General features: G+C 44.1%; 1 protein-coding gene and 1 pseudogene across 1 annotated transcript; both read right to left on the bottom strand.

Annotated features, from left to right (window-relative positions):
* Positions 1 to 712: 712 nt before the first annotated feature.
* Positions 713 to 3,642, bottom strand: LOC120106756 (protein NRT1/ PTR FAMILY 3.1-like). The gene is made up of 3 exons (XM_039119807.1): positions 3,487 to 3,642; positions 2,063 to 2,834; positions 713 to 1,859 (listed from the first exon to the last, which is right to left on the bottom strand). The coding sequence occupies exons 1-3, from the start codon at positions 3,551 to 3,553 to the stop codon at positions 956 to 958; spliced, it is 1,743 nt and encodes a 580-aa protein (XP_038975735.1). The 5' UTR covers positions 3,554 to 3,642; the 3' UTR covers positions 713 to 955.
* Positions 3,643 to 20,299: 16,657 nt separating this feature from the next.
* Positions 20,300 to 21,924, bottom strand: LOC120106757 (annotated as a pseudogene).
* Between the last annotated feature and the right edge of the window lie 2,724 nt (positions 21,925 to 24,648).

Raw genomic sequence — 24,648 nt, 5'->3', positions numbered from 1 at the left:
AACTTCATATATCCCTTTTCTACTCAATCAAGAAACAAGATCGGACGTGATTCCGGTTCGTCTCCATTTTAATGACACTTTTCCTCAAGCAAGGCAGCCGATAAGTCATCGAAAGGTTTGTGTGAATGATAGACGGGTAAGCATTACTCATTTGAAAGTTTCCCACGGTGATCTAATATCTTTTCAAGAAAATTACACGATTTGATAGGACTGGTAGCTAAGAGGTGGATGCAAGAGGAACGGAGAGCAAATGGGTGCTTGTGATGGGAACGATGCATGACGACGTCGTGGGATTGAATAAAATGCAAGAGCATCAATGAAGTTTTAAAGAGATCAGGGGGTGCGGAGTGCATCCATCTGGAGGATAACTCGGCCTCTGTGATCGAGGAGGTTTGGGTACGATATTTTGAGTCAAATGGGCAGTCCTTGCTCCTTGACATATGACGGATGGCTAAAGACTGTGGCTCCTTCAGAGCCACTCATGTTTACCGGAAGCCTAACACAGCGGCCGACTGGATGGCCTCCTATACGACGCATCACTCGGGGGGGGGGGGGGGGGTTCTTTGGGTGAACCAGAGGGATGTTTCCTATTCGTTTAGTCAGCATCTTTTTTCTGATATGAATAGTGGTACTTATATACATATGGTGTGAGGAGCCGATGTACCAAAAAAAGAAAAGAAAAGAAAAGAAAAGAAGAAGATCAGAGCTTCCATTGGATTGTTAATAGCTCTCCTTCTCTATATGTTAATATATTAAGAGAGAATTATTACATACGTGGTGGTTACGATGATCACGAGGTGATCAACATACCACTAAGGCTATATGCATGTAATATGCTTAATATACGGTACTAAATCCTCCAACAATATTACTTACTATTATTGTTGGCAAAACTTAGCTACAGTGGATAACAATATCTACACCAATGGTAAACTTCCTTCATTATTCCAATCTCTCAAGTTCCCATTTTGCTGAACTCCACTTCTTTGGCACCAACTTCCTCGTCCAGAACTTTCGAAGGGTTCTCAGGCTTGGCTACTTCCAATGGCTTAAAGGTATAAAACCTTGCACAGATGATATAGTACCCAAGGTTGAACACCTGCATTCCAGTCACAAGCCAGTAGTAGTAATCCAACTTCCCCCTGTTGATGTTGTCCTGGAGCCAGTCCCCCTTTTCCTTAGTATAGTCATGAACCAGAGTCACCAGCAAAGTCCCCAGGTAGTTTCCGAGGGATCCCGCAAGCCAGAACAGAGCGGCTGCCGTGCTTCTCATGCTCTCCGGGGACTGATCATAGAGAAACTCCATGTGTGCCACTGACGAGAAGGCGTCAGCGAGCCCGTGGATCGCATACTGAGGCACCAACCAGAAGACACTGATTGGAATGGTCGCGTCCGGCGTATCGAGCAGCCCGTGCTCCGCCGCGACCGCCTTCCGCTTGGTTTCGACAAGAGCTGCAGCAACATTGGCTAAATTGGAGATGGCCAAGCCAATGCCCATGCGCTGAAGGTATGTGATGCCGGAAGGCTTTCCATTGATCCGACGAGCCACCGGGACGAAGACCCGATCATAGAAGGCTAAGCTGAGGAGCATGGCCATGACTGTGAAGATGGAGATGGTGGCTGGGGGGATTTGAAACTTGGGGGTAAGGTGGCGGTCCATGGAACGTGCCTGTTGGATTGCAAAGGTGTAGCTGTGGGAGGCTGCAGTCACCACAAAGATGCCGACCGACCAAATGGGGATCATTCGGATGATGGACTTGAGCTCCTCCACGCGGTGGACCGTCGATAACCTCCAGAGCCTCGGTTGGCCAGACTCTTCGATGTCACCCTCCACGACCACCGCTGCTCGATCCAAAAACCTTCATGCAACCAGTTTCCACAATCAGTTGAAAGTAATCATCTTCTCCTAATCTTTTCTTATTTTTCAAGTACCAAATAATTTTTAGCATATTAATCTGTCGAATTTGTGGGCACATGCATGCGATACTTTCTAAGTATAATTTTGAGAAAACAAACCCAGTCTTGGAATTTTTTTGATAAAATTCGGTGTTCAGTGGCTTACACAAGCTGGTTGGTGTGAAGTAGCCTCCCGGTGGTAGAGATATCAGCATCCAGCTCCTTATCCTCGTAGAGGAGACTAGGGTCCTCAGGTTTTACCACATTCCTCTTTCTGAAGGCAGCGACCAGGACTTGGGTCAACCTGGTTAATGGGCTCCCCCCAGGCTTCATCTTAATGTAGAGAGGATAACCTATCACAAAAGCTATTATAGAGAGGCACATGGCAACGGTGGGAATGCCAAAGCCCCAGCCCCAGCCCACATTCTCCTGGATGTACACCACCACAGTCAAGGCCAAGAGTACAGGCATCCCCATGCTGAAGAAGTAAAGGTTAAAGAAGTTCCACTTCTGGCCGGCCTCCCCCTGGAGTTCGACCTGGTCGGCCCCGAAGGCCACGACGCAGGGACGGATGCCGCCGGAGCCAATGGATGTGCAGAGGAGTGAGAGATAGAGAACAGCGAGCTGCAGTGACGACGCTTGCCGGCATGGTTGTTGAGGGGAACAGGGTGGCGGGCGGAGCGACGGGAGGACGGCTGATATGGTGAGGGTCATCATTCCAAGCTGATAGATGATGGAGCCCACAGTTATGGTCCAGAAGCGGCCGGCGAAGGAGTCGGCGATCAGGGCGCCGACGATAGGGGTCAGGCTCGACGTGCCACCAAAGTTGGTGAGGGTGTTTGAGGCCTGAACCAGAGGCATGTGAAGCTGCTGGGTTAAGTATGTGATCTTGTTTGCACTGAATCCCGAGGTGGCAAATCTGTCGCAGATTTCATTTGCTGCATGGGAGTATAATTTGAGCAATCTTAGAAATATGAAAGGAAATTGATGTCCTTTAAGCTCCATGAAAATAGTTGAATACTACTAGTGGAACCATAATATAAAGTTTGTCAAAGTTTTTTCTTTTTTTGACTATGTAAAAACTTGTTAAAGTTGAGTCACTTCCCTGGGATGATGAAACCAAGTCGTAAACACCAGATATCATGACGTCGCATCTGTTTCTAATTCCTTCTATTAAGAGTAACAGAGAAAACAGAGCATGACTACATAAAGTTTCCCATGAATTGAAGTTAGAAAGAAAGGAGTAAAAAATATTATTTTCGTACCATTAATCCTAAATTATACATCATAAACTTAGAGCGCAAGACAAAATCTCCAAAGGCCATAAACTTTAGATTTGATCCCCAAAATACTACTTTGAAGGAGCGAGATGTGCAATACCATAGAACTCGCCTATTGTCAAGCAGAGGAGATCCATAATGAGAGACTAATAACGGCATTAGACTCCTACTTAGTGCTCAAATTAAGTTTCTATCCAATTCCTTCCAGCAAAAAAGAAACAAGCCCAGAAACCGAAAAGTCTAAATAAACAACACAAATTTACCAACTAGTGAAGTTTGAGAATAACTACTTGTATCATATGTAGTTCACCTAGTATAAATGGCATGGTCTTGAGACCCCCCTGCTTCCTCTCCTTTTCTCTTCCATCCTCAGCCATTGCTCACAGATAGAACTGTCCAACCTCCCCAAATAGAAGAGTAGCAATGCTTAAGGCCTTGGCCAATGTATGACTCTCCTTACCTTGAGCATATGAGTGGTGGTGCCATCTATATATAGAGAGAGACACCACTGCCATTAAATGACTAGATACAAACTATGTCTACGCATCTCCTTCGACACCATGAAATCTTGTCCAACATCACTATCTATGGTCCAGCCTGGTACGCCTGTTTTGGGCCCATGGAGCCATGGACAAAGGAACGAGATGAAGGTTCACGGTCTTAAGCGATTCATGGCCCTTTAATGAATTTATTTCGGCAGTAGGTACGTGTTCTGGAAAAGCCAAAGCACTTAGTTTTTGTTTGGCAGCAATTGTACTGCAGAGCCATAGATACCCCACGCTGTGGTGAGTTAGGCTCAGACAGTGGATTGGCATATCAAAGTGGGCGCTTTTCTATTGTTAGAATGCCAAAATACATCATTGGCTTGCACTAGACTGGATCTTCATAGTGTCATTAGGTCCATCATGGTTCAAATAATTCATCTCAACTTGGCAGATCAAAGTAGCTTTGCTTCATTTGTCAGCATGCCAAAGTGTATCATTTCTTATACTAGACTGGAACTTCTAAGTGTCACTCGGTCCATAATGCTCCAAATAATTGGTTTCAACTTGGCAGATCAAAGTTGGTGTGCTTCTTCTGGTAGCAAGCCAAAAGATATCCATTCTTATACTAGACTGGGAACTCCAGCGTCACAGGGTCCATAATGCTCTAAGTCCGCTTGTTTCAACTCGGCAAATCAAAGTGTGCATGTATGTGTCTTTTCTTTTACTAGCATGCCGAATTTGATCCATTCTTATACTAGACTGGAACTCCATGGTATCTTTAGATCCATTCTTATTGCTTTGAATTGATCTGTTGCCTTGCATCCCTGTATGGTTCGCCATACAGGTGTGCGGCGTATATCGCGCTCCGGGCTCGGGGTGTGACAAATTTAGTAGTTTTAGAGTTTAGATTTAAGATTCCTAAGGATTGTGATTGAAATAATCATATTGGAGCTTAAATTTTGGGATCGTTAAGGTCTGTCGGAAAGTTTGAGAGATGGGTAGAAATTAGGCAATGAAACAAGCGTCTTTGTTTTTGTTATTGATAAATTTGTGTTATTTTATCTGAAATTTTGTTTCATACGCTTGTTGAAATTAGAATGCTAGCTAACTGGGTTCGTAGCCAAAGTGTGAATAAACTACCTTGGGAATTTTCTTGGTAGAGCAATTTATATTTCAAGTGATGATTAATTGGATTTTGACTAAATTTATTGTAGGAGGATTGATCATGGAATATTATCATGCGATATAATTATTTGTTTACCAGTTAATTTGGAAGTTTTCATTTTGATATAGGGGTATACTGTGATATTACTTCTAACTTGAAGTTAATTATTTTGGTGGCAACTTAGGATCATTCATATGAAGTTGTTTAAGATTTGAGCTATGAAAGATTGTATGATACCTAATTGGAATATTCTTCGAGGTATGAATTTGTATTTGAATTATGAATGAAACTCTTATGTTGAAGAAAAATATGCTTAGGGATATTGCAAATAGGTCTATTTTGAGAATGTAAGACCCGACCCTTGAACAAATTGAGCCTGGTCCATTTGACCAGCCCGATTGAATCTGGGCCAAACACACACACACACACACACACAAAAAAGAAGTCGCCTAGGGAGAGAGAGGACTCCCGATGGAAGTCTTCTTCCTCCCGATACCATCAAAAGGAATCCGACTTCGCGTCGGCTTCCGATCATGTCCATCGCTATTTAGGGGCTTCATGAGTTCCCCTCTCCCTCCTAAGCCTCCTTCTCTAGCGACTTCCATTGTTTCTCCCTCCTTGTTCTTCTTTCCATTGAGTTTGCAGGTGTCCATGACTGTGTTTGTCGGAAATCAGGATCACCGGATGCTGCCGGAGCTGAGGTAACACCCAATCCTTCTTCCTCTTTCTTTGCCCTTCTTCCCTCGAGCCGGAATCACGGACGTTGGCCAAGTAATCGGCCGAAAATCGACCAAGAGGAAGATCCCCTGTTTGCTCTATTTTGGCGAGACTCTCTTTCGAGTTCCTCCGCCACCGACCGCCGGATTCGGCCGAGTTTCACCGTTGTCGAGAGCGTGTGACTGTCGGTCAAATAGATCGACCCTGATCAGGCTGAGTTTGATGGGTTGTTTGATGGTCTTCATCCACTTTCCTTCCCTTCTTCTCGCCGGCCGACCACCATTGCCGGTGGTTCCACGGCCGAAGAGCTGCCCAACACCATCGTCCTCAGGGGTTGGGCCACCTGGGCCTGCCGCCTGTTGGGAGAAGAGCCCGGAATCCCCAGCAGGCTTCGACCACTCGTTGGGGAGGACTAACCTAACGAAACTGCAGGATCTTACACTGATTTACGAGTCAAAAAATAATACAAAATAAATTACTATGTAAGACAATTAACAAGACACACCAGAATTACCAAGGTTCGGCAAATATTTACCTACATCCTCAAAAATGTACTCGAATCTATTGCAGTAGAACAATTACAACGGAGAGCATAATCCCGAGTCAATCACAAACCGATCACTCGAACAAAGAAATAACAACCTTTTTTCTTTTACAAGAGAACACTCTTCCTCTCCTTCTTTCACGTTTTTTTGGTCTTTCTCTCTATCGTATTCACCACACCCAGAGTCTTTGGCCACGAATTTATAGCCTTGAGATCCCAAACAGAGTCCTTCTTAATCTAGCACTCCTTTTGCATATCAAACTGAGAAGACTTCTTCTGAAATGTCTTGAACTTATCCTCTGGCTTGGAGAAGTCCCAATCAAAGACAAACTTTGACTTTTCCTTCCGTTTCAGCGAATTTCCGAACTTCTTGTCCGAACTGGAGTCGACTCTTGCAGTGCTCGAGTCGACTTCCCGATATCGAGTTGACTCTATCAGAGAGAGAGTCGGCTTTCTCAGACGAAACAAAAACATCTGAAATCTGGACAAAGCTCGAGTCGACTCTGGCACAGTGCAAGTCGACTCCTGTACAGTGCGAGTCATCTCCCTCAGACGAAATAAAAACATCCAAAATCTGGACAAAGCTCGAGTCGACTCCGGCACAGTGCGAGTCAACTTCTACACAGATGCGAGTCGACTCTTGAACTGCTGAAGTCTACCCCACTGCTGCTGAAATCTATAGAAGCTTTCTTCAATGCAAAATTTTGATCCGAAATGCATCCACGTGCAATCTAAAACACCTTGGGTCTCCACACACTCCAACACTGCCCTCTGATCTGAGAAGAGGAAGGAAGAGATGAACTTTCCTCTGTTCTAAGGAGAAAGAAGAGAGTTTCCTCTCTTCTTCTCTCTCCTCTCGTCTTTCTCTCTCTCTTTCCTCTCTCCTTCCTCCTCCCTCTAATTCTGCTCTCTTTTCCCTCTCTTCCCCAGTTTCTCTCTCTTTGGGATGTTCACTTACTATGGCACTTTCTCTCTCTATGGAATTTTCTCTCTCTATAGGATTTTCTCTTTAACATAAGCACACACATTCACTAACAAAATGCAGTTCACATTGCTTTGTTTTGAAAAAGAATAGAACAAAGTTGCATATCTGAGCATGTCATTTTCAAATATTTATAACCAACTTGTATGTCCTTCCATGCACTTCATACAAACTGTGACATAATACAGCATGATATATACTATGCCAACACCTGATCGACATTGGCAATATGTGTGAATCCTTATCCCCATCATGTTTAGTCACTCAAGGTATGCTTTTTAGAGATAATTTGTCTTTAAGATAACTAGCCATCTTTTCAACTCTTGTAGGTAATAAAATTGCATACTTTTTCTATTGTAGAAGTATACAATAATCTAATGTTTTTGGCTCACTTGCTGGCACTAAGACTACTTTTAGACCGGATCTGCTTCATCTAAATCATCAGTGAATGACGTAAGCTTTTTTTATTGTCCAAATACATACAATCAAGTTGTTCAAAATCCAGCTTTTCCACCTTAACGCTTGACACTCATTGCATTGTTCACTCGCTACATGATTCTTGTTGTCCGACTGCAGATAGATGCACCAATACCAACTAGTTTGACAGCTGATGGGATTTTCATAGTCTCTTGGAAAGCATAGAGGAATTAAGAAGTTCTGTACCCAAGTTAAAAAGCAAAATCTCCAACGTGCTGAACAGTTAGTTTGTGGCTGTTTGGCTTTTTTTATCATGAGGTGACTGATTCTTCTCTCACATTATGCAGTTTGACAAATTAATGATCCAAAAAAATCAAAGATAACTTAATGTTTCATGAACATATAGAGTATAAAGAAACAGATTGTAGATCCACTGATCATCATTATTTTAGTAGGAAACACTCTGACCTCACATATCCCCATTTGCTTTACCTATATTTTGAGCCAATGGGCCTTCATATTAATCTCAGACGTGTCTGGACTTGGACGAACAGCAAAATCAAGAAGATTTTCCACTTCAAATTATAAAATTGGCATCGTCCCTTAAATCATTGAAACATCAATTTCCAAGTTCAGTAGAATAGTTTGAGTTCATCGTTCTTCCTCCTATCATTTTGCTTTGCTTTTATTCTTAAGCTTCAACACTCTACGGATAAACCTACTTAAAAATACAACTCCAAGGTTTAGCAGAAGAACGCTGACCTTGAACTTAGAAAAACCTCTGAATGCGACATATGATCAAAACTTGAGAACTGATAATTTTGTCATGTTTAATAAGTTTACATTTTATTTCTTGGGTTCAAGTCGCAACCTGCTGGCTTATAGTAGCAACTAACATGTCAACTAAAATAGGGATTAAACAACTTCAATATCACGTTGATCATGGTCCAATGATCGCTGAGATCCCAACATTCACGTGCAAAAATATGGTGGTGACATTGTAGAAGAAAGCGAGCTAAACAAGAAATGAAAGTATTCTTAATGCTATGTTACATGGACTAGGACTCCTGCGTGGCTGCGTCAGGTGCTGGTGTGTCTCTGAGCATCAAATCTTTTCAGCATCTAATTAGCATTTGTTCCTCCAAAGACATGTCCAAGTGTCATACCGATATCCCAGTTTAAGTAGGTGCAGATAATTCAGGCTAAATTGAAGGGTCCGTACAATGTAATTGTTATGGTATTATGGATCACTCATAACCACAAGGGAAAATGAGTTCATATACATTTGAAATGTGAACAACGAAAGAATGATAAGTCAGTTTTAACAGTTTTCTCATCCCTTTCTTAAATACAGTCATCATGATGATTGATGCAATCAATGTATACAATTATGTTTGTTAATTCTTTCAACAACAATACCAAGGCTTAGCTTAACAAGATGGGTCAGATATAAAGCTTCAAAGAGAGAGTCCCAAAAACAAAAAGTGACGTAATTTCAGGTTAGGAAGAGAACTAGTTTTTAAATTTTATTTTTCATAAATAATTTGTGTCATTTTTTGATGTTTTTGAGTCTTAGGGAGTAAATTTTCAGTCTTAAGGGTCCTTCCAGTTATTTTATGTTAGGTTTTCTAATCATTTCCATCCAAGTTCTAAAATAATAAGGCAGAGTTTATTCAGGCATTAAATCCACAAGGTATCTTAAAAAAATATTTAAAAATAAATTTCATACTTCTGCAGAAATCATGCACAAGAAACAAACCAACGCCCTAGGATGACTCAACAAGCCCAAAAGTGTAGAAAGATGAAGAACATTTAATGAACTAACCATGGTTCTATTTATCTAACTTAAGATTTTGCCAAGATAAGTAGAATTAACACATAAACCAAAAAAAAGAAATATTTTATTTTCGAAGGCAAAATAATGCTCCATTGCTCCATATAGGGTCAACCACCTTCTTGCTTCTCCTGTAATTATCTTTCTTTCCTAATTCTTCTTTTCCTCTTCTCTTTCTCCTCTCCTTTCCTTCTTATTTCTCCTTTTTATCTTTTATTATTCCCTTCCTTTCTCTTCCCCATGTTTCCCTCCCTACCAGGCCAGTGCCCAATTTCCCTCCTAAAAACTTGCATGCAGCCCCGAACATCTCTCACTTATATAATTATTTATGGATACTCAACATTCATTCCACAGGAAGCAAATAAAAAAATGAAATTAACTGAAAATAAATATATAAACTAATAAAATTCCTAAATTCAAGCCTCATCTAATGATCTAGCTACTTCAGATTGTATCTCTGTTATAATCCCATTTAAAAGTAGAGCTCTTTTTCTAAGATAATTGGTCCGTTCACATCCAAGTCAGACCAAACCAGTAGTGGAATTCTGGAGTCCATCCTCACTTGTCACCAGGGACTGTACAAACTTCTCCATAATTCCACAGCAACAAGGGACTGTGGTTTCTCTCATGCAGCCAAAAAAGACAGTGTGACACAGAACAGAAAGGGAAAGAAGAAAGAAAGAAAAGGAAGAAGAAAGAAAAAGAAGAGTCTGAGCCCACTTCTCCTAGCAACCAGCCTCTTTTTGTCTCTTCTAATCATTAAATCATGGCAATTAGATCAGTTTATAAATTAGTTTATGTCAATTTATCATTATATAACAGACACAGGGGGCTATGTAATCAGATCGTGTCAAGTCTAAGAAATTATCTGGAATTCTTTTTTTTTCCCTTTCTTTAACCTTTCCCTTACTCTTTTTCATTGTTTTTCTCTTCTGGGGCTAAAGGTTTGTACAATTTCCTAAATGATTCTATGAAACCAAAATTAGCCTAGACTATCCGTGTGAATGAAAGCCTGACCTACTGCATCGAGTATGCTCTTTTGTCCTCGAATATCTTTATCAACCTCAACCCGTCTTCTGTGAGTTGCAGCCACAGATCCAGGAGGTACATCAGAGACCAGGTCTCTACACAGGATCTACAATGAAAATGAAGTAGCTAACAATAATGCATACCATATCTATAATATAATTTTCCTTTAGCATCAATGAAGGATCTTGGTTATTACCAGAATATCATTGGTGGTAAGGTGGTGTGTCACAGCTCGTAGTGCTCCAGCTATTCCAACATCCTCAGGAACTGCAGCCACCTACATAAAGGAACAAAGATGGTTTTATCATAATTAGTAGATAAAAAGATGATATTCTGCTATTCGAAAAAGAATATCTGTACTACATATGATCCATGCAGAGTTGCTCTTGAATAAGTAGTTTTCAGCAATCATTCCAAATCATTGATATTTTCTTTAGCTTCTAAATTTGATTCAGTTTTCTCTTTGACTTGTACCTTATCTGAGTGATGAATGCAATTCTCTACTTGAAACATGGTTTTTCTTCCTCTCTGTCTAGAGCCCAACTTTTTTATGATTCTCTGAGAGGGCAGATCCCTACATGTCAGCTGGAATATATCATTGTAGGGTCTCTCTTGTCAAAACTTGCCTTCATGAATTCAGCACTAGTAATTAATATCTTAAAATCATGTCAAGATATAGTTTTAGACTGTTTTAGAATTTAAAGATCATATCTCGATCCATACAGTTGCATCATGCGCCAGTCTCAACTGAAGCTTTATTACTGACAAAAGCAAGGTATTCACACCTTAAAACACACAGTTTCAAGACGCATTCTGGCCTCCGCTCCTTTACATCTTTTATACTTCACCAATAACCCTAAATCCCTAATCAAACAGACTCTTAATTCAACTTAACTCAGACCCTAAGCAAGCTTAAATTGGAAATCAACCTAACAAGGACTCAATTAGACTCAACCAAACCAGAATTTTAAAACAATGTTGGGTTCATTCCGGTTCTGCATCAGTCCCCTCCACTTGAACTCAACTCGTCCTCGAGTTCGCATCTGGATGTAACTGCTCCTCAGGATTATGGTATTCATAGATATCAGCGACATTAAAAGTCTTTGAAATTCCCATAGCATTTGGCAGGTCCACAACGTAAGCATTGTTATTAATCTTTTTCAAGATTCTGTATGGGCCGTACTTTCTTGGCTTCCATTTGCTGTAAGTTCCCACGAGAAACCTTTCTTTGCGTAGGAAAACCATCACCATGTCACCTTCTTGAAATTCTTTGTGCCTTCAACGTCTATCTGCTGTTGATTTGTACTTAGCATTTGTGTCCTCTAGACGCTTCTTCACCTCCAACTGTATAGTTTGAACCTCCTCTACCAAATGTTCCGCTGCCACGCTCTTTCCGAAGGTTTTCGGTAGGCGCACCAGATCCACTACATGCTTTGGTGCCTTTGAATAAACAACGGAGAAAGGTGATCTTCCGATCCCGCTATGGACAGCATTGTTGTAAGCAAACTCTGCTTGAGCTGAGGCATAATCCCAATGTTTCGGGGTGCTCCCACAAATACAATGGATCAAATTACCCAGTGTCCTGTTAACCACTTCCATCTGTCCATCAGTCTGAGGATGCGCAGTGCTGCTGAAATTTAATGAAGTGTCAAACATCCTCCATAGAGTAAGCCAGAAGTGACTCAAAAATTTGGAATCCCGATCTAATGTTATGGATTGTGGTACTCCATGCAAATGAACAATCTTTCGAAAGAACAACCTTGCAATGTGGGATGCATCTGATGTCTTCTTGCAAGGGATGAAATGCGCCATCTTGAAGAACCTGTCCACCACCACGAAAACTGAGTCTACACCTCTTTGTGTTCGGGGAAGACCCAACACAAAATCCATCGACAGATCCTCCCAAATAGCATTTGGCACAGGCAGAGGCATATATAGTCCAGTGTTTTGCGATTGCCCCTTCGCTGTTTGGCAAGTATAACACCTTTGAATAAATTTTCCAACATCTCTTCTCAGCTGCGGCCAATGATACCTTTCCGTGAGACTGGCAATGGTCTTGTCCCGACCCATATGCCCACTAAGACCGCCACCATGAAGGTCTCTAATCAGCTTCTCTCGCAATGAGGATCTAGGAATACATAAGGAATTGCCCCGAAATAGATAGCCATCCTGAATGTTGAAGTCTCCAGTTGCTTGATGACTTGTACACTTTGCCCATACATCTTTGAAATCCTCATCCTCTGCATACAACTCTTTCAAATATTCAAACCTCACAACCTCTGCCTGCATGATAGTCAATAAAGCATTACGGCGACTCAGAGCATCTGCCACCCAATTTTGTTGCCCAGACCGATGCTTCAACACAAAGGAAAATTTCTGCAAAAAGCTTACCCATCGAACATGCATTCGGTTCAAATTGTTCTGATTATTGATGTACTTCAAGGCTTGATGGTTGCTGTCCAGAACAAATTCTTTTTGAATAAGGTAATGCTCCCAATGCTTCAACGCCCGGATGATCGCATAGAACTCTAGCTTGTAGGTTGTCCACTTTTGCCGTGCCTCACGAAGTTTTTCACTGAAGTACTCCACGGGCCGTCCTTCTTGGGTCAAAACAGCCCCTATGCCGACCACAAAAGCATCACACTCCACTTCAAATAACTTCTCAAAACTCGGTAATGCTAGTACTGGTGCAGAAGTTAGCTTTTCTTTTATCAATTCAAAACTTGCTTGTTGCTACTCCCTCCATTGAAATTGGCCCTTCTTCATGCATTCAGTGATGGGAGCGACGATGGTACTGAAGTTCCGAATGAAACGCCGATAGAATGTCGCTAACCCATGAAAGCTGCGGACTTGGCTAACATTTGTAGGAATCGGCCACTCCCGTATTGCTTTTACCTTCTCTTCATCAACCTGTATGCCATCAGCCCCAACAACAAATTCCAGGAACACCAAGCGTTGTGTAACAAAATGACACTTCTTAAGATTAACAAACAACTGATTCTCCCATAAAGCAAGCAAAACTGCTCTCAAGTGCTCCTTATGCTCAATTTCATTGCGACTATAGATCAGAATATCATCAAAGTAGACGACGACAAACTTTCCAATAAATAATTTTAGTACTTGGTTCATTATTCTCATGAAGGTGCTCGGTGCGTTGGATAGGCTAAAAGTCATGACCATCCACTCGTAAAGTCCATCCTTCGTCTTGAAAGCCGTCTTCCATTCGTCACCGGGTCGAATTCGGATCTGATGGTAGCCGCTCCGAAGATCAATTTTGGAGAAGACCTTGGCTCCTTCTAACATGTCGAGCATATCATTCAAACGGGGTATGGAAAACCGGTACTTTACTGTTATCCTGTTGATCGCACGGCTGTCCACACACATGCGCCAACTCCCATCCTTCTTCGGCGTCAAAAGTGCAGGCACCACGCATGGACTCATGCTCTCCCGGATCAGCCCCTTCTTGATCAAATCTTCAACTTGTTGCTGCAGAATTTTGCTCTCCTTAAGACTCATGCGGTAATAAGGCAGATTGGGGAGACTTGTACCAGGCACCAAATCAATATGGTGCTGAATATCTCGCATGTGAGGCAGTCCATTCGGTAATTCTACGGGGGTGATGTCTTTGAACTCTGTCAGCAATTCTTTGAACTCCTCGGGCACTTGCTGCATGATAGGCATCTCCGACCCCTTAACAACCAACACCATAACCTCTTCAGCCCTCTTGAGTTCTGCCATGAACTGCGCACCAGAAATAGCAAGGAAAGACTTCTCCTCCACTTGAGAAGTTTTGGGGGTAGGCTTCTCTTTCATAGGCACCAACATAATTTTTCTACTTTGCCATCGGAATAAGTATGTGTTGTCTCGGCCCCTGAATGTAACATCTGTGTCATGCTGACATGGACGCCCGAGTAGAACATGACATACATCCATATCCACCACATCGCACACTACTTCATCCTTGTAGTACCTTCCGATGGACAATGGCACCCTACATACATTTTCTACTCTTGTTTCAGCATCTTTCTTAATCCATCCAATTTTATAAGGAGACGGGTGTCTTTTTGTCTTCAATCCCATCGCACGAACCAACGTGGAAGAAACAATATTTTCACTGCTGCCGCTGTCAATAATCACATTGCACACAGTTTTGTGGATAGTGCAGCAAGTTTTGAAGATGCTGTGGCGTTGCGATTCCTCTTCATTCCTCGGGGCAAATAAAATTCGCTGAACTACGAAGGAGGCCGGAACTCCTTGATCCGGTGCCGTCACCTCGACGTCTTCATCGTCGGTCTGCCCCTCTTCATGATCCTCCTCCTCATGCGGCATTTCTTCTTCATCCTCAGCTTCGACTACATTGATTGGCCGTTGCCTCGGATACTCGTTAGACCGATGCCCAACCTCTTGACATCTGTAACATTTTATAGGCATTGGTCTCTCGTAGGGGTTGCCACTACCTTTTGGGGCTGCCTGCTGCTTGCTGAAATTTTCGGCTCCTCTCGACGTGGATGTTGGTGGTGGTTGACTCGAAGTGGCCTCCCCTTCAACAGTCTTCTGCTTTGCTAGTGTGGAGCGCGAGGACAATGCTCTATTCATGGGCTGAAATTGGTGTGCCTTTCGTGTCGCTTGCGCCTCAAGTTTTAAGGCCAAACTTGCAGCTTCCGATAGGCTCCATACCGGATATAAATCCACCTGATCTCGGATGGCCGGCTTCAACCCACCAATGTACCTCGCCACTTGCTGATTTTCTGTTTCTGACAAGTTGTTGCGGGCATTGAGGCGGTTGAATTCGTCAGTGTATTCGGTCACCGTCCGAGGGTCCTGTCGGCAGTTCTGGTACTGATGGTAGAGCGCCTGCTCATAGTCAGGCGGAAGAAAATGGCCACGCAGATGTTGCTTCATCTTGCGCCAGGTGGTGATCTGCATCTTTTCTTGTCGTAGACGGTTATGTTGCAGTTGATCCCACCATGCAGATGCTCCTCCCTTCAATTTATATACGACCAACTTCACCTTCTTCTGATCTGGGATCTCCATATAATCGAATAAATTTTTCTACCTCAGCCAACCAATCCAAAAATCCTTCAATATGAAGATTACCGTTAAATGCAGGGAGATCCACTTTTAATCTGAAATCAGGGGAGCCCCTATCACGAACGCCCCAAGGGAGCCTGTTTCTCACAGGTTCTGCATTCCTTCCCCTTGCATGCACTACAAGAAAAAGGAGCTTTGGCGACGCTTTTTGAGGCTTTTACCGACGCTTATAAGCGTCGGTAATTTTCTTCCCGACGCTTTTCAAAGCGTCACCAAAGCGTCGGCTATGTCGGAGTGGAAAAAAATTGCTGACGCGTTTGAAAAGCGTCGCTAAAGTTATTTTTAGCGACGCTTTTAAGCGTCGCTAAAATTCCTCAACCAGTTCAATTAGCGACGCTTTAAAGCGTCGTCATAAGTTTTTTTACAGAAAAAAAATATAAAAATACCCAAGAAAACCGCCGCCGTCGCCTCCTCTGCTGCGCCCGATCCGCCGCGGCCTTCGCCTGCTCCTCGGCGGGGAATCGCACGGTCATTCGCCCTCTTTGGGCGGCGGGTTGGCCGGGGGCTGGTCGGAGGCAGCAGCGGAGCCCTGTTGCTGCTGCTGCTGCTGCTTCTTCTCCCACTTCGACTTCGACTTCGACTTCCTACAGAGAGAGAGACAGAGAGAGAGAGAGAGGCGATGGGTAGTGGATGATCTGGAATCGTACCTGAATCCGATGTTGTGCGATGACCACCATTCTTCCTTTTCCTTGATTGTGCTGCACCAAAGCAGCAGAACCTTCTTCCCATCCGGGCATTTCTATACACTTCCATTTGCTTGCCAGAAGAGAAGAGAATTCGCTTTAGCCGAAGGTCGAGCGTCTTTGTCGCTTGGCATTTCTATACACTTCCATTCGCTTGCCAGAAGCCACCGAAAATTATATCATGGGAAACCGGACAAATCAAGAATCGTGAAGAAGAATTTCCAGAGAAAAGGCATCAGATGGAACATGGGGAGGACATAGATGTCGACAAAGAAGGAAGCCGAGCTCTGTGTCTTATGAGCTCCATCGAACTCCATCGACGCCGGAGAAGAGGGATCAGGGGCGTGGGTGGCCGCTCTCTCTCTCTCTCTCGCTTCTTGGAAAGAACCTAATCAAGAATCGGGAGGGGGTTTGAGGGATCGGGAGAGGGGAGGGGATTTGTAGAGAGGAGGGGGGAGGGGGCGAGCGGCGGAGAGAGAAGGGGAGGGGGGCGGCTGGATGGGTTAGGGATCGGGAGGAATTTGCAGGGAGGAGGGGAGGGGGGGATAATGGCCTCCGACGACGCTTTAGAAAGCGTCGTTGGGAGGGAAAAAAATAAAAAAAAAGGATTTTTGCTTCCGCCGACGCTTAAAAGCGTCGACCCAAGCCACGGGGTGCGACGACGCTTATAAGCGTCGGCGGAAGCAAGACTTCCAAAAAAATTACCGACGCTTCTACTTAGCGTCGGCAGACAAAAGTCGGGAAAGATGGTTTTTTTTGTAGTGATGGGCCCTGTTCATCCATGGATGTGGCTCGGGGACTTCGTCGACGACTGCATCTTCATCAGGGGGCCAGCCGTCAATAGCCACCCCTCCAAAAGGAAGTCTGCGGTCGACTCCATTGAACCTATAGCCCTCCAAGCCCCTCATCTCCTTCATCCGGATAGCGATGGTTGAATGCCATTCGGTCCCGTTCGCCTCCGTTGAAGCCGTATCCACCTGGGTGCAGTCGCGGTCCACCGAATGCTCCAAAGACCGCTTCATCTTCCTCTTCGTCGGAAGACTCCGGAGGAACTCGCTGGCAACGCCGGTGAGGGGGATCTCGCGCCGGTGCCGGTGGACCGTGAGGGAGATCCTCGTGAGCCCGCACGCGCTCCTGGTTGAGATCCATGGTATTTTCAATCCGCATGGCTTGGAGAGTTTGCTGGATATCCCGCACGCCCCTTCCAACCCGTGGATCGTTGCCCAAAGGGCTGGCACCCCGTGATCGCCGTCGCCGGGGTGGACGCTCGCGGCACTGTCATTCGCCATCGAAGCTAGTTGACCTCGCTCTGATACCAAATGGTGCGGTGAGCGTGGGAGAGAAGAAACCCTGTTGTCCTGCGGCTGATTCAACCACCAAAACAAAGGGGAAACAGGGAGAAGTTGGTTTCCAAAACAAAGCTTTGGGTGTTTTTTTTTTTTTTTTAATTCACGGGAAAACAATGAAGAAGAAGGAGGCGGCCTCCGCTCCTTTACATCTTTTATACTTCACCAATAACCCTAAATCTCTAATCAAACAGACTCTTAATTCAACTTAACTCAGACCCTAAGCAAGCTTAAATTGGAAATCAACCTAACAAGGACTCAATTAGACTCAACCAAACCAGAATTTTAAAACAATGTTGGGTTCATTCCGGTTCTGCATCACATTCACTCACTTCCATCGATCAAGAATTGGTCTCTCTTTGTTCAGTCCATGCATTGCTCCTAGGAGGCCAAATGTGATAGAAGACTTTGCTCATTACCACAACATTGTTTTCACATAAAAAGATGATCAAATTGAAATAGTTGTGCTTCTGATTTTCTTTATAGGCATAATCCAGAGATATTCCAGGGTACACAAAGCAGCATGTTTAATGCAAGCACCAGTTCCAGAATACAATCGATCTCCTAGGGAGTGAAAAGCGAACAAAGAACAAGAAAAAATGGAAAGGAGAGGAGGAGAGGGACGCACGACGATGAGGTCTTTGAGGTTGCTGGCTTCGAGGAGCTCAAGGACGTACTTGAGGACGGGGCGGTTGGCGACGGGGAGCAACAACACCTTGGGGACCTCCTGCCATTAGAGAAGGACAAGGTTAATGGGGGGGGGGGGGGGGGGAGGGGAGATTCGAAGGAGAGGGACCTTAGAGACGAAAGCGGCGAGCTTTTTGGAAGCGCCGCCGGGGAGCACGACGACTTGGAAATCCATCCGGTTTCACGGCCGATGAGGTAATCCTGGTTCGAGGGATCGCGCACCACGGCAGCCGCGAAGGGTTGGGGCGGGGATGGGCTAAATTCTTGAATTGAAAAAAGAGAAATAGTTGAGAGAGGTTTTGTCTAAGGGGAGTGTAGATCAAATGGTAGAGCGCGCCCTTTGCATGCGAGGCGAACAGGGTTCCATATTTTATTCTCTCTCTCGTTGGCTTCATGAGTAATAAGGAATTGCCAGATTATCGTGGTTTCAGATCATCTTCTATTTTCTACCTATTTTCCATGATTCTACCCATTTTCAGCATCACCCGCAGCAGTTCCACCGCGATGCTTGACCTGCACACCGTCTCCCTTACCTTGTTCTGCCTCTTAAAGAAGGCCTGGCCCCTTCCTCTTTTTTTCCAACAAAAGGAGGAAGAAGAAAAAAAAAAATCCTTATTTTCTTCGTGTGTGTGTGTGTAAAAATATAATTTTTTCTCTCTCTCTCTCTCTCTCTTTTCTTTTTTCTCTCTACTTTTTTTTCTTTTTTTTCTTTTTGGATAGACCCAGGAGGATCCTTCCCCTACAAGTTGGGTCAATCCAATAAAAGAGTCATAAACCTCTACTCGTTATACAGTATACTTTGGTTTGAATCCTGCTTTATAATTATACCGATTAGATTACCAGATTGAACTGACCCACACCATTGTATACCTCTTTCTAGCTAAATCCATTGCCTTAATTTCCATGATAATATTCTCAAATTATTAGGTTCAATCTCATGTGGAAATTTTGGGATTAGTCATGGCTGAATTTTTGATAAAAATATATGCTCTAAAAGAGATCTTAGGCATCATTGGATTTGTTGTTTGATTCTATTTACAAAATAAGTAATGCTTCACATTTCCAAATTTATCGATAAATTAAAAATATTTAAATCAAATTATTTATAATTTATAAACTTGATGCCTAATATTTTATTATCAAATATACTTTTTATAAAATATTATATAATTCTTGACCGATTGTGTTGATTTTGGTGTGGCTTTCAACTTGGAATATAGAACATATTTTTGAATAAAAAAAGCTTTGTTTGGAATTAAATTTAGACCCGCAGCATGACAATGTATTGATATCTTATTAGTAAGGGTTATATACTGGTACATCGATATCTTACTAGTGATAGTTATACACCAGTACATCAATACCTTTATCAATGATGATTATGCGCTCATACATCGATATCCTTTCAGGGGAGGTGATGCACTGGTAGATCGACACACAAAAATCGGATATGCTGGTGAAAGTTTGAAAAAAAAGAAAAAAAAGGAAGGAGAGAGAGAGAGAGAGAGAGAGAGAGAGAGAGAGAGAGATCAGTGCAACATTACATGGGGTGGCAGGGGTTTTATATAATAAGCGGCAGAGGCTAGCTTTCCTAGACCCTGTTGGAGATTGGGGAGTGGGAGTCCGCCTCCTCCTTTTGCCGAGGTGGAGGTTTTCACTTCGATCATATGGGCCCCACTTCAAGCCAAGCTTAGGCCGCAACCTAAATTAAATACCAGGCTGGTCAAGTGGACCAAGCCCGATTCACAAAGGGCCGGGTGTTACAATACACATCCAACTTGTGGAGAGAACCTGTTGAGAAAATTTCGTAAGCTGACATGCTTTGTGAGAACATACTCTTTATCAATGGTTTGATAGGACTGGTAGGAGGTGGATGCAAGAGGAACGAAGAGAAAATGGGTGCTTGTGATGGGAACGATGCGTGACGACGTCATGCAGGAGCATCAATGAAGTTTTAGAGAGATCAGAGCTTCCATTGGATTGTTAATAGCTCTCCTTCTCTATATGTTAATATATTAAGAGAGAATTATTACATACGTGGTGGTTACGATGATCACGAGGTGATCAACATACCACTAAGGCTATATGCATGTAATATGCTTAATATACGGTACTAAATCCTCCAACAATATTACTAACTATTATTGTTGGCAAAACTTAGCTACAGTGGATAACAATATCTACACCAATGGTAAACTTCCTTCATTATTCCAATCTCTCAAGTTCCCATTTTGCTGAACTCCACTTCTTTGGCACCAACTTCCTCGTCCACAACTTTCGAAGGGTTCTCAGGCTGGGCTACTTCCAATGGCTTAAAGGTATAAAACCTTGCACAGATGATATAGTACCCAAGGTTGATCACCTGCATTCCAGTCACAAGCCAGTAGTAGTAATCCAACTTCCCCCTACTGATGTTGTCCTGGAGCCTGTCCCCCTTTTCCTTAGTATAGTCATGAACCAGAGTCACCAGCAAAGTCCCCAAGTAGTTCCCGATGGATCCCGCAAGCCAGAACAGAGTGGCTGCCGTGCTTCTCATGCTCTCCGGGGACTGATCATAGAGAAACTCCATGTGTGCCACTGACGAGAAGGCGTCAGCCAGCCCATGGATCGCATACTGAGGCACCAACCAGAAGACACTGATTGGAATGGTCGCGCCCCGGCGTATCGAGCAGCCGGTGCTGCACCGCGACTGCCTTCCACTTGGTTTCGACAAGAGCTGCAGCAACATTGGCTAAATTGGAGATGGCCAAGCCAATGCCCATGCGCCGAAGGTATGTGATGCTGGAAGGCTTTCCGGTGACCTGATGAGCCACCGGGACGAAGACTCAGTCATAGAATGCTAAGCTGAGGAGCATGGCCATGACTGTGAAGATGGAGATGGTGGCCGGGGGGATTTGAAACTTGGGGGTAAGGTGGCGGTCCATAGAACGTGCCTGTTGGATTGCAAAGGTGTAGCTGTAGGAGGCTGTTGAGAAAAAGTGCCTCGCAACTCGAAACGACTGCAGTTGAATTTTGGCTCAAGTTTGCTTGAAAAGTCTTTGCCAGATGAATGGAGTCGACCCCTAGCATCTAGGAGTTGACTCATGTGAAGCTTGAGTCGACCCCAAGGATGAGAAGATCGACTCACTACATGCCACAGTGAAAAACAGAGAGTTGCAAAGTTCTAAGGCTGCAGGAGTCGACATCACGCTTGGTTGAGTCGACTCCATATTTTCTGGAGTCGACCCCTAGACTGAGGGAGCCAACTCTCTCAGTGCCACAGAGAAAGATAGAGAGGTGTTTTTCGGGTTGCCTGTAGGAGTCGACTCAAGCCCTGCGGGAGTCGACTTGAGGTCTGCTCAAGTCGACTCTAAGACTGAAATAGTCGACTCTCTCAGAAAGACAAAGCATGCCAGTTCTCGATGCCGATCTTTTGAGTCGACCCGAGGATTTCCAAGTCGACTCGAACTTATCAGGAGTCGACCCCTGACAGTGACGAGTCGACTCCTGATCACGGAATTGATTGAAATGGATGGCAAGATGGACTTTTGACTTAGGGTTTCGTAGGAAAGTTTCCTTATACATTGGAAACATATAAATAAGAGTCTTTTGTGAACCCTATATGTGGTTTTCTTATCTCTCTTGTAAACCCTAAAAGTGTTTGATCTCTCTTGTAAGCCCTACTTGTGCAATCTCCAATAGAGAAGACAGATCATTGTAACCCTTGCTGAATATACTGAAATCTGTGAGTGTGATCTTCGTGGACGTAACCCTATTGGGGTGAACCATGTAAAATTGTTGTCTTCTTTTTCTTGATTCATCTTTCTGCAGTTTAGATCCAGAAAAGGGAATAGTATGATCTAAAGGTGAGTGCTTTTCATCCCCAACAACTGGTATTAGAGCAATGTTTCCTATGTTCCAATGGATGACGAAGGAAGTTTGAGGATAGAGAAATTCAACGGACAAAACTTTGGTATGTGGAAGGTGCAGATGGGGGATTACTTGCTCTCAAAGGATCTGGATCTGCCACTGGACGGAGAAGAAGCGAAGCTGACAGACATGCCGACGGAGAAGTGGGAGCGTCTTGATAAGAAGGCACTCGTCGCTATCCATTTATCCTTGGAATCGGAGATCCTCGCCAATATATCCAAAGTGAAGACTGTAAAAGATTTGATGGACACACTGACCTCAATGTATGATGAGCCAACAGGAGCAAATAAGGTATTCTTGATTCGACGATTGTTTACTTTGAAGATGAGAGATAGTGGGAGTGTTCATTCACATCTGAGTGAAATCAACACCCTATGTGCCCAATTGGAATCTGTGAAGATCACGTTCACTGATGAGGTGAAGGCGTGGGCTCTTCTAGGTTAGATGCTTGAAAGTTGGAAAAGCTTCATCACAGCAGTTAGTAATTTTCGGGGAAGACTACAGCGATGTTTGATGAAGTGGTGGCTCTTATTCTGAGTAAAGAGGCTCGAAGGAAAACCCTAGATCCATCAGCGAGTTTATCTGAGAACGCGCTGACTTTTGAAGAATGTGAAAGGACTTCAAAGAAGGGACAAAGAAATAGGGATGGACGATCCAAGTCTAGAAACAAGTCTAGACCTCTTGGAAAGTGCTGAAATTGTGGGCAGAATGGTCACTTGAGGAAAGACTGTAAAATGCCGAAAAACAACGGTGGTTCTGACACTAAGGCAAGTGCTAATCTAGCCGAAACTGCAAGTGAAGACGATGCCCTGATACTTTCTTATGTTGTTCATCCGCTGTCGTGGATAGTCGACTCAGGTGCCTCGCTCCATGCTACTGGGAACAAGGCAATCATCTCAAACTATGTTGCAGATGATCACAGCAAGGTATATCTTGGTGATGGCGATAGTTGCAACATTGTAGGAAAGGGAGATGCTCAGATAAAGACATCAAGTGGGATGACTTTAACTCTAAGAGATGTGCGACATGTACCCAAACTGGCTCGAAATTTGATTTGGGTAAGTTAGTTGTCGGATTTGGGGTTTGTGACTACCTTCAATGATGATGCTTGAAGATCACTAAGGGAGCCTTGGTGATTGCTTGAGGCTCCACATCGGAAATACTATACATGATAGCTGATGAGAGCACAAAAGTGCGACCTACATGTCACCTAAATTAGTATTATTGCTAACCGATAATGATAAATTCACTGGATTAATATTATATTTGGGTTTGGCACAGATTTTTATAAATTAGAGATAAAATGCACATTGAGTACAAATTTGACTAAAGAAGGATCCCTTTCCAGATCCGACCCGGTTGAAGATCGGGTCGGGTCCGAGTCGGTTTCGGGTCCGAATCGGGTCCAATTTTTCTGTGCTTTTGGGAAAGAATTTTGGGAAAAATCTAATTTGGCCATATCATAACTATGAGGTGCTAGGTGACTCATGACTTGAAAAAAACTTGCAATTGACCTCCAGTCAGAATAGATGACTCGTGACGAACTAAGTCCATCCGTCTACAAGCCAAATTTCATATCATACTATTTTTTTTATTATTATCTATATGACTAATTGGACGGAACTTAGTGTCTCCCAGCTCCTTCTCAGGAGGGCAAAGAAAGGCCCAGACCTTCTTCCAAAATTCAATTCCATTGCAGAAACTGGCACATGACCCATAGCGAGATCCAAGTGCCCCGATCGAACGCAGCCAGCATCCTTTCTTTTCCGCGTGCAATCCCAGACGATTTGCCTCCTTTCCACGTCGGTCCGTCCGCATCTCAAGCCATCTTCAAGCATCCACCGCATCCCCAGCTCTTTCCAAATCCGCCACACCATCAACACGAACGCAGCCAAGCTCCATATCGGCTTCTCCCCGTTGATCCCGCTTCCAATCCGGCACCCAAAGAAGGGAAGAGCAGCGATCCCGCGTCCGTGAAGGAAACCCGAGCCTCCCAAATCAGCAGCCATCAAGGAGCCACCTCACAGATCGCGTCCAAACCTCGGATCCCGCCATCATCCCCGCCCGGATTCCTTCGCATCCAAGCGTCCGTGCCAGCTCGCCCGTGATCCCAGCAACGCCCGACTCACAGCCGGTCCGTGCGTTCCTCCCATCGATCATGGAAGATCCCAGCTCTTCCGTAATTCCGCATCCTTCCCAGATCATCATCCATGTCCTCCTCCTTCCCAGCAACCAAAGAAGGATGCCCGCGTCCCCACCTTCCTCTTCAGCTCCCAGCAGCGCTCGAAGAAGGAAGCCCGCCCCTTCCGGCGATCCCGCATCCGTGGCCCAAAGAAGCAAGTTCACGCCTCCCTTCCGCGATCTGCCCGACCGATCCAGCCTCCACCGCATCTCCAAGGGCCTATAGAAGAGGGGAGGAGAAGTAATGGGGGTGTGCTCGGTTGGGGGTGGAGGCCAAGTAACAGGGGGGTGGTGGCCGGCGGGTCCAAGGAAGAGGAAGAGTTGGCTGGGTGTTGAGCCAAGAAACAGAGCATACTCTGTTCTTGGGAAGAAGGAAGAAAGAAAAAAAAAAGAGTGTTTTAT

This window comes from Phoenix dactylifera, unplaced genomic scaffold, assembly GCF_009389715.1.
Source record: "Phoenix dactylifera cultivar Barhee BC4 unplaced genomic scaffold, palm_55x_up_171113_PBpolish2nd_filt_p 000621F, whole genome shotgun sequence".
NCBI classification, from domain to species: Eukaryota; Viridiplantae; Streptophyta; class Magnoliopsida; order Arecales; family Arecaceae; genus Phoenix; species Phoenix dactylifera.
This window is presented reverse-complemented; position numbering and strand designations above follow the sequence as displayed.